This window comes from Ruditapes philippinarum, unplaced genomic scaffold, assembly GCF_026571515.1.
Source record: "Ruditapes philippinarum isolate M1 unplaced genomic scaffold, ASM2657151v2 ctg11889_1_1_1_1, whole genome shotgun sequence".
Classification (NCBI taxonomy): domain Eukaryota; kingdom Metazoa; phylum Mollusca; class Bivalvia; order Venerida; family Veneridae; genus Ruditapes; species Ruditapes philippinarum.
This window is the reverse complement of record NW_026854406.1, coordinates 1-11,508: the sequence shown is the minus strand read 5'-3', so window position 1 is coordinate 11,508 and position 11,508 is coordinate 1. Positions and strand designations below refer to the sequence as shown.

At 34.9% G+C, this 11,508-nt stretch overlaps 1 protein-coding gene across 1 annotated transcript; it reads right to left on the bottom strand.

Moving 5' to 3' along the window:
- Positions 1–458: 458 nt before the first annotated feature.
- LOC132740051 (putative Polycomb group protein ASXL2) lies at positions 459–10,781 on the bottom strand (the record flags this gene model as incomplete). Its single annotated transcript, XM_060727905.1, is given in 7 exon segments — positions 459–2,823; positions 3,996–4,027; positions 4,751–4,827; positions 5,754–5,827; positions 6,880–6,989; positions 7,598–7,711; positions 10,543–10,781. Coding segments are annotated over 7 exon segments (2,765 nt in total), but the record flags the coding sequence as incomplete, so codon positions are not given.
- Positions 10,782–11,508: the final 727 nt, after the last annotated feature.

Genomic DNA, 11,508 nt, shown 5'->3' with positions numbered 1-11,508 from the left:
AAAGTTTAAAGATAAGCAAATTACAGGCCGATTTCGGTAATCCTTCGCCGATTCCGGCAGTTTGCCGTTTTCGCTGATCATAAATATTTGTTTATTATTATTATTTAAAAGCGATTTTTTCACAATCTCTAGGAAGGTTAATGATAATATTTAGGTTTTATAAAAACATGCAAAAGGAACATTAAACGTTGCATAAACAACAAAATAACAGGCCGATTCCGGTCACGGGCAGTTTGGCAGTAGCTCGCCGATATTAGATCTCTTATTAAATTAATCAAAAGCGACTTTATTTATAAAAATCTTTTCATAAATCATTGATATTGTTTATATTTTATAAAATTGCAAGAAAAAACTTTAAAAGTTTAATTATTACAAAGTTACAGGTCGATTCCGGTAATTCACCGCCGATTCCGGTCGATTCCGGTAATTCGGCCGATTCCGGTAAGTCGTGTAACCCAGCTTTTGCCAATTTATAACATTTGATGATTTTCAAGTTATTTGCATATGAGTGTAAGAAGATATTCTTTACATGTGCACACAAAAAACAGAAGAGAAAATGCCTTAACATGTTAAGGCAGCTTCGATGGTGGAGATTCTAGGAATAAAGATTGAATTAAACAAAGATATCCACCTGTTACTTATTAAAACCCATAAAAATTTCCCTAATTTATACATCTATATAATGACTTTTGTAATAAATAATCTCATGTAGCAATCAGACAAGTCACACACAGTTTAGATGGGCCGATACAGTCATCATGACAGAATGCCCCACATTTTGTACATGTTTTCATCCCCTTCAAATTGCAGGCACAATTCGATGAAGACGACTCGCTTTTCGATACTTGCAAAGTCAGCGTGTTCGAAGATTGCACTGCAGTACTTTTAACACTTCCATTTATAGATTGTTCAGGGGATACAACTAAAACGTTTTCTTTTGTAGACTGGTTTGAAATTTGATTACCCTTTTTATCTACACTTATTGACGGAATTACTTTCACAGTCTGGGCACTGCTTCCATTGAAACCAGGAGTGTGTATGACACCTCCGGTAGGTGAAATTACGACTTGGTTACCACTTGACGACAAAAACACTTGCTGGGAGCCTGATTTAGACCCGTTTACTCCTGGAATGAGAGCAGTGCCCGCTTTCGCTAAAAAATTCACTTGATCTGAAGGTATTTGCAGTATAATATCACTAGGCACTGAAGATTTTTGCGAAGCATTTGTTTTAGACTTGTCCATTTCCTCTAATGAACCCGCACTTGTTCCTACACTAGCAGATCTAACAAGAGTGGTTACAGGCGTTGCAACCCGTGTCACAACTTTTTGCTGTGGAGGAGCACTTGCTGCTCGTTGCTGTGAAAGTACATTGGTTTGAGACCCAGCAGCTGAACGTATTAACTGCTGGAGCAGATTTTGCTGCGCGGCCGCTGCTGTTGAACTGATTACATATCGTGTTGAGGGAACACTAAACACAGCTGGGGATATCCCAGTTGCTTGAGTCACTGTAGGGGGTGGTAACACAACAAAAGAGACATTTGAAGTGTTCAACGTTGCGGTTGGCACATTTGAAATGATAGGCACATTTTGAACTGAGGTAGGAGGTATAGTTATCACTGGAGCAGAAACCTCCATAATTTTCGGTTGCGTTACATTTTGAGTTTTGCTCCTAGCATTAGTAACAGCTTGGGTAAATTTCTGTATTTTTTGCTCGGCTAAAGTTTTATCTTGCAAAATCTGTGACACAGTTTTATGTGCCTGTGCAATATCAGCTTTTAAATATGAACCAAAGAGATTATCACTTGCGCTTGACTTTGACAAACTTGTAACTGGTTTAACAACAGTGTGAACTTGGGGTTTCTGTAGCATTGACACATTGGGCATTGAATATTTCTGACTCATTATCTTTGCTTGTTCACAAATTTCAAGCGATCTTTTCAAATTCACACCATCGGCAGTCTTTTCTATGTCTATTACTTTGGTCTGCTTAGGCCGTCCTTGAGTGGGGACAACAATACTTGAAAGCGGTCTAACAATAGTCTGTGCATTTGGAGAATGACCTCCTCTGGCCTTTGCCAACAAATGTGCATGAAGTTTGGCTTGGGCCTCCACTTGCTGTTGATGGACATGGACATGAGCTTTGGTCTCTGCTTTAATTTGAGCAAGTGTTCTGGTCTGACCTTGAACTTTTGCTTTTGCTGCCTGTGTCTGAGATTTAATTTGAGCAAGAGTTCGAGTTGGTGACCTCAGACCAGACCCTGTAACGGGTGTCGATACATTCACAACAATAGGCTTAGTATGAGGTTCTGTTCCTGGGGAAATTGTCTGTGAAACAACTGATGGTATATAATTACTAGTGACTTTTCCGATCATTTTACCCTCCGATTTCTGCATGCGCGCGACTTGCGTTTGTGCTCGAATTTGAGCTAATGTTTTTGCCTGAGCCTGCGCTTGTATCTGTTTCTGAGTTAGAACAACTTTTTGCCGCTTTGGTGGACTAACAGAGGAATTACTATCTTCATCTTGACTTAAAACAGGTCTTTTAATAGCACTAGCCTGCACAATTCCTTGCTCACTACCAGGTGTCTGAGATTTAGATGTTTGTAATTTCATTAATAATCCCATTTCTGAGCGTGAAACAAGACTACCCGAGGTGCTATAGCCCTGTACAGTTTGATGTATAGATCTTTGCTTAAGCATGGTTGATACAAGAGTTGACTTCTTCACTGACGATACCCTTACAGGATGTGATGTCACAGTTGGTGAATCTCCGCTAGATGATTGATGAATATCATCAGCTTTTGGAACATCAGAGATACATCTGAAATAAAAATACAATTTTAAGTATGGTAATTCCATTCTGTTTAACATCTTTCTAGTACATGAATAGGCATTTTTTTCTAACATGAATACAAAATAGTCTTGCACCTTATATCCAACAATGCCGGTTGAAACGGGTGATGCTCCCCGAATAGATTTTGGACACAGGAAGGTATACATCTTGTAGTGTCAGAGTTATGTCACAGACAAAGTTCAAAGTGAAATAACAACCCAAATGTTGCGCGTGACACATTGTCTCAATATGGTGATCATTTCTGTGAAATAGTTGTAAAATCCAACTTCAAATAACGAAGTAATAGGCTGGATACGATTTTGCTGCAGGGTCATGCTGTGACCTTGACCTTTAAGGTAGCAACACAAATGTTGCAGGTGACACATCGTCTCAATATGGTGATCATTTCTGTGAAATAGTTGTTAAATCTGACTTCAAATAACGAAGTTATGGGCCGGACACAATTTTGCTGCAAGGTCATGCTGTGACCTTGACCTTCAAGGTAGCCACCAAAATGTTGAGCGCGACACATTGTCTCAATATGGTGATCATTTCTGTGAAATAGTTGTAAAATTCGACATCAAATAACAAAGTTAAGGACTGGACACGATCTTGCTGCAAGGTCATGCTGTGACCTTGACCTTCAAAGTAGCGACCCTAATGTTGCGGGCGACACGTCATCTCAATATTGTGATCATTTCAGTGAAATAGTTGTAAAATCAGACTTCAAATAACAAAGTTACCAGCCGGACACGATTTTGCTGCAAGGTCATGCTGTGACCTTGACCTTCAAGGTAGCGACCCAAATGTTGTGCGTGACACATTGTCTCAATATGGTGATCATCTCTGTGAAATAGTTTTAAAATCAGACCTCAAATAACAAAGTTATGGGCCGGACACAAATTAGGGACGTACATATGGACAGCCCGACGACTATATGCTCCCTCGAAGATTTTTCAGGGAGCATAACAACAAAACATAATTGTGGCATTGTAGAACTTAACCTGCTGTATTTGTGTAATGGATTCAAATCCAACTTATATTTCGAAACAGCCGGGTATTAAAATTTATCCCAAACTCGATGTATTTTGGTAAGCAAAGTGTTATACTTTACTCTAAACAAAGAAATAACAGGTAAAAGAAAATATAAATGTACTCACTTTTGACCCCAAACAGGCTCAAAATGCTTTGCCTGGAAGAGAAATACAAATTTATAGAAATAACAAGTAAGCAACATTCAATCAAGAACATACAAAAGTGACCAGTTATAACCAAACTTTTTTTATTTTATCAGAATTTTTATCTTGAAAATCAAGGCAAACTTTTGTATAAAGAAAGAAAAACAGTGATTTATTTAATTATCTTGCTACACAATAATTCAGAAAATGCTGTCAAGCCCTTATAAACTGACCATGTGTTGAAGAGGTTAAGTAAGTAATGAACTCTGTTCATATTTTCTATTTTTGGTAAAAAAGTCACCTCTAATTATTAAACCCTGTTTATGAATCAGTAAAGCTGGCAGATATTATTTTCTTAGTACATACATAAAAGTTTAACATTATATAATTTGCATGACATTTATGACAATTGCAAAGCACAGTATCACTGATCTTGGATTTTCAATGCAGGAACACAATATTAATCATATGACAACTTTCCAGCTTTACTGGTGGAGGAAGACCTTGGGTGCTCTTCTTCCAGTTTTCTGTATGCTAGCTGGATAGCTTCCTTACATGAAAGAATCCAAAGTTCACGTCAAGATTCAAACCCACAGTGGTGAGGGGTAAGTGGTTTGAAGTCAATGACCTCACTCAACCATGAGGCCTGCTTCACATAGTGATGGAATGATCTGAAATTTTCCAGTCATGTTACGTAAAAAACCCTCAGTGGAGTGCCTATAAGTTAAATATCGTACCTTCCAGGGGTCCAGCTTCACTTGCTCCTTCTCCTCCTCTTGTTTCAATCGTTGCTGACTTTCTGGTGTAAACTCACCTGTACATTATACAAAAATTATATATCAATATCATGTTATATAATCAAATATTACTGTAATATCAGCCAAATTAATATTTCAGTTTAAAGCAGCACGCCTTCAGAGTAGGGTGACAAGACTTTTAAACTGTTCATGTTGAATTCTACTGTTTATTTTTCTTTTGTTTTTCTCGAAATCCTTGTCAAGTCATGATCAGGGGATCAAACTTTAAATTGGGTAAAGTCATTTTCACAATTCTCCTCAGAGTAAAGCTTAATTAAAGTTATATTTTTAATTTAAAGCTACATTAAATAAATATGTAAAAATATTTTGCCGTCGGCCTAAAAATAAAAAATTCTACAGTTTCATTAACCTGTTTAACAGTATTGTTGTAAATCTCATCAAATATTGTTCATAAATTAGGATTTTAAATGGAAAACCCCATGGTAACACTAAAGTTCGTATACGAATTTTAACATGCAAATGGCGACTATAATCAGCTCGTGTATGCGCTACGTCACAGTTTTATAGTTGCTATATGATATTTTCTTGTGCAAATGCACTTTAACCGTTTAAGCTTCACAGTGCACTAAGCCTGGGGTTCAGTGAAAGTAATCATCTCGTAAAAAGATTAAATTTGTATGAAAACATCCGTTACAATGCGGATATATACCGTTAAATTAGGACTGCTACTTATAGTCATGTTTGTTGATTTAATATTGATGTACGGATGATCCGAAGGCGGAGTTTCTCATGCAAAGAGAAATTGTACTTCCCATTTCGCCACAATGAGGTTACCCATTTGTATGCTAATTGTCTGGACACCAAAATAAGACCTGGAGTCGATATAAAACCTAATTTATTAATGAAATGTCGCTATTTAGTTTTTTATGAAATTTATTAAATGTAGCTTTAAGTGTAAATGGTTGAAAATAATGGCACCAACCTTCTGACAGCCTTTCTCTCCATTCTGTACAAGCTTTAGCAAAAAACTCATTATTAAGAGCGGTACTGCTCAACCTGAAATAGAAATTTTTTAAGCAACTTTTAAATACTATAAACAGCACCAGTGTCCTATATGCCTATTAGTATCTATAGCTTTTGTTAAAAACTGATTTTTAAAAAAATCTTTTCCCCAGAGTTGAATGTGTCATACAGTCACATTGACAGACTGAGGCATTGTGTTTTTTCCTCTCTTTTTTTACCAGGCAACTGCTACAGCAAATGCCCAATAACCCTTGCCTGAAATTATTCATAACATCTGGATAGTAAGTAAGTCCGGACTATTTCAGTTGACCTTTTTTTCAACAGCTTATATTCTCATTTTTATCTACTGTATCAAGCTTCAGCCATGCAGTAGCATTTTATTCTCTATAATAAATTTTATTCTCTTTATTTCTCTTATGTCTCCTGGTTGAAGTTTTTTTTCTAAATCAATGAATAAATCATTGGTAATAGCCATAGTAGTGTCATGACATCTGACACAATTATCTTAGCAATCATTATTTGTTGTATGTGTTAAAACCAACAAGAACTGTATGTAGGACAGCATGCTTGACTATTCTCAGTGTTTGATGGTAAAACAAGAGCCTGGATAATATTCAAAAAGGGCCATAATTCTGTCAACATCCATTTCAGAGTAATGGGCCTTGAGTAATGGGCCTGGAACAGTGACCTGCTCTGAAATATTTATGTGAAGTTTCAACCCATTGTCTTTAGTGTAAACTTAATCAATGTGTGATGCCGAAGCCTGGGCGAGTACAATAACTCTCCCTATTCTTCAAATAGTCAACCTCAAAATGACTACTTTAAATTCAAAACAAACCATCTCAGAAAAATTGTAATAACTCTGTAGACATACATGTTTGAACTTAAACTTACTTTCAGAGTTAAATGAGACTTGAAGTTTTTATTGTCTAAAACTATTTCATAATGTAACTACATTAATCTCCTGAAACATGATATTCTAGCCATCAAATTACTATTCCTGATATCCCACTCATGCCAGCCAAGTGATATAGACAATGAGTTGGCTAACTGATTAACTTGTATTATATAAACAAGAAACTCACCTGAGGGCACTGTCCTTCCCAACAATTCTATCACACTCTGGCAACAATGTAATCAACTTGTATTGATAATTTGCCGGCAGAGAGTTAAAGGTGTGTTTTGTCAATAAACCCTGAATTAATGAATAAAATATTTCTATATCAAGTGACACTTCATTCCTGAATCCTTTCAGGACTACATTGATTAAATATGAAATTAGAAATATTTATATGTCCTAAATACACAAGTATTCAGTTAAATGAATTATAAATAATTTAAAAAAATTCAAACCTCTTAGTTTAACTTCAACAACAAAAGAAGTAACAATGATACTAGACATGCAGCTTATAATAGCTTCATTGCCTATCTTAATAAGACACACTAACACATTGTTCAATTTATTGGACATACTGCACCCAACACTATAATTATTAACATATGATTATTAAACCTTAACCAAATTATTACATATACATGCTTATAAAATGAGTTAATTGAATTTTAGAATACAGGTTTACTTCTTTTAAGGAATCAACCAATGCTTTGGCTGGTGTCAGGTTTAAAAGTTCTGTAAGTGTATTTCATGATAATATCTTGTTCAGACCTATGCTATAAAATCTTATACAGACCTGTGTATATACAGATCATGGTATTTAAGAGAAAAATGTTTGAGAGTAAAAATATTCATTGCAAATTATGCAACATCTATATATCTAAATAAAACGAGCCATCATATCTCACCCGAAGGTTTGTGTTAACCAGTATTGAGTCTGGAGTTTCTAGATCTATACATCCCTCCATAGTTTGGGCAATCTGTGCTGCATGACTTAACTTCTTGTTAGTGCGCTTCCTTGGCTGAAATATATAAAATACTAAACTGAACCAATAGTTCTGTTAAAGGAATAGGAATGGATGGATTGATGTCTGTCTAATATAAATATTCATCATTTAAAAAGAGGTACCATGACAGTTTTTCTGTTGAAATCAATCCTATAAGTGAGAAATTTGTGTTTTAAGACACTATTTTTTACTTGAGAAATAAGTTCATGGGCGCCGCCATTTTGGCGTTCTGTCATTCTCGCGAGACAGACGAGACCGAGAATGTGACGTGTTACACCCACTTCCGGTATAGGTGTACCCGCTGGTACAACTGAAATATATCTTGATGAAGAACTTATTAATCTTATTACGTACATTATATATATTATTTATGAATACATCATATGAAACTGAATTGCTTTAATTAATTAATTGAAGACGCCGCGACATTAATTATCATTTGTCCGATTTTCAAGCTTGCTGATGATCCCACCACATGATTTAAGCAATGACTGCTAAATTTTCAAAGATAAACCATCAATTTAATTTTGATACTGTGCGAAACTTCTTCAAATTGACGATATATCCTTTTATTTTGTACTTAATTTTCGCTAGACAAGCTGTCCGAATAGGGTACATCGCCGGTCATGTACTAGTATCTTTTTTTTTCAGCGTAAAATATCAACTGCGATCTGCTGAGGACGCGATTTTCAGCCATTGACGCTAAAAATGAGAATGGCACAGGAAAATCGGCAGCCAGACTAATATCGTATGAAAACAAAACTGTCCGTTAGGGTATTAAGGCACCCAGTCAAAACTGGTACCAACAGCAACAGGTTGCCCATTCCCCTGTCATTACGCATATTCTCGGGTTTATCCAGTTCCTTATAGTTTTTTTCCACGTTATCTACTTACCCAATTCCTTTTCCACACAGATACGCATTTCTACTACCGTAAATTTAATCCAATGAAACAAAACATCATTAATCTACTTAATATTCAAAATGATTATTGGTAACTGAAAAAATGTGTTGCTATTTTATGACATGCTGTAATTTACAGTATAATTTGATAGGACCTGTGTGGAACTTAATTTCCCCTAAGGTCATTCAGTTCACTGATGAAGCGTAAAAAAATAGATGTCTATTTCGTCATTAGAATATTTGACAAGGGTGATTAACCAATCAGGGCAACATTGTGCATGATCAAAAGGTCTGTCGGCACAGAGGCATACAAGGAGCAATAAAAATCGTCAGTACACAGTGTGACAGGTACATTTGGTGCAAATTAGGAACAATTAAAATGGACAATGCACAGTATTAGACATAAGTAGTAAGAACCAGCAATTGTGTGAATAAATTATGCAAATTAGATTTTTGAGCAGCCAATAAAAATGTTTTGCCTGCAGTTAATATTAGGCTACGATAACGATGCGCAGCTTCATACGTTGACAGACGTTAACAATTTACTTTTCAAAAGAATTGCTTATATTTTTGAAATGTCTACATCAATTATAACATATGTTCACACCTTTTAATTTGAAAGTCAGAATCAAACTACATGTACTATTAAGAACACGTTTTAGTAGGATTTTAATAATAATGGTAATTATCGCCGTTCAATAATTAACAGCCAATTATTCGTTGGTGCGTTTGTTTATTTAATTGCATTATTTGATTGTGAAACTTTGTTAAATAATAAAATGTGTATTTATTAAATCTCTGAAATATTGTTTAATTACATTAAGATGAGACTTTAATGAACATAGCATTGTTTGGAGTAACGTTCGGGCATCACTGGCCTGAAGTGGTGCGACCGGTAGACGTTGATTTGTTTTGTTTCTTAATTTTTTATTGTTTTTTATTTTTTGGATATTGTTACGTATTTGAACCATAAAAAAAATCTCCTCTACACCTCCTGTGAAAATTAAATTGTCTGGTCAGTACTTCTTCCGATTCAACTAGATTTATCATAAATCTAAAGATGTGGGGAAATGACATCACGCGCACCTGTTTTTATACGGCCAATACACAAACATGGCCGCGCTTACTGATTTGTAGAAATCGGTGATTTAGCGATTTAAATTTTGTTATCATTCGTTTAATATTATTATTTGGCAGCAGAAAATTTGCAGATTTATTATTTATAGTATTCTTTTTCTGAAATCAAGTTTTTATTCTAACCTTGTCTTTCCCTTTAAAGATGACTCAATTCGATCAAAATAAACTCTTTGAAGCTTTACTAAAAAAAGCTGCAATCTTTGACACCAATATCAAGCCGCCTCTGTGCAGTCTGGCCAGGCTCTATGAAGGTGATAGCACTTTCTTTGATTTTTATATTGAAACCCTTTAATCTATGAATGAACTGTTCAAAATTCAAACCAGGGCAAAACCATGATAACACAAATTTGGCGCTGCAGGTATAGGGTTCAAAAAGTTACCCGAGCAAGACTTAAAGTACACATTTATCTTTTTTAAACATACTTACCCCGCTACTTCTGTATTTGTATAATGGACTAGTCCTGCCTTGAATTTGGATCTGTCCATTTATTTAACAGTATAGTTAAGCCAGACCGGTTCGAAGCCCAGTAATTATTAGTTTATACATAATTAATTTTAGTCTCGTTACATAGGAAGCTATATACTTACAGATACAGTCTCTAATCAGTTCTTAGAACCAACCAGTACTGAGCAATTTGTGTAAAGTTCCATCTCCTAAGCTGTTAACATAAATTCCTAAAGGTTGATATTTGAACCTTTGCTAACTTAAGTTTAAAGCAAAGTGTAGCAATTCACATTATTTAGTTCATACATGTAGACATGATAGTAACAAGTAAATAAATATGTCAATGTGTTTTCCTTCCTTACCTTCATACTAAAACCAGGGATGCCTGCTAACATCTCTCTCAGTGTTTTCTTCCTGGGTTCACCATTGGTGATGACCCCTGTTTGACTAGACGGTCTCCGCAATCCAGACTGTGTGCCGGCTACATTTAACTTTACACCACCACTAGAGTCTTTATGATTGTTTAACTGTATTTTAGACACAGGTCTGGAGGTTGTAGCAACATATCGTACTTGCGTTGTGCTGCTTGATGATTTACCCTCTACAATTCAGAATGACAATGAATTTGACCTTGTTTTAATACATTTAAAGTCGATCTTGTTTTAATAGATTTATAAATGCAAAGATAATTTCTTAATAGAGATTGACATTTAGAAGAATTATATTAAATGCTTTATAATAAAATGTAAATCACTAAATTATTGACCTATAAATGAAAAAAACAAAACAACATCTGTTGTTGGGAAAATGTAACAGTTCACATAACAAAAATATGATTCATCTACCACCTTGTACTTTTAATATCAATTATAAACATTCTACAATTTAATTGTATTCAGATCCATCTTCAGGAAAAAATTAACCACCTGGAGTTTTTTCTTCATTTATTAATAAAGCATATAAAGCAACAGATGTTTTGTTACATTATGATTTTTGTTAATCATGAACATATATTCTTGACATTAAGAATATAAAAGTTTTCATTGCAGTTAAAAACATTACAGCTAGTACAGTACATTGTGATTTCCCTAGCAGCAGATCAAATAATTTGCACAGCTAAAGGCTCAACTGAAACCTATGGGTACCATACATAATTTTAAACAACAGAGAATATAATTGATCTAAATGGAATTATTGGATTCATTTTACAACTACTAACAAGATCACATTTGCAATCTGCCTTAATGTTTGCCAATAAAAAGAAAATTTCAAATCCGGACAGACATATTTTCTAGCATATACTTTTAATTTGTAGACAGTCATATTGC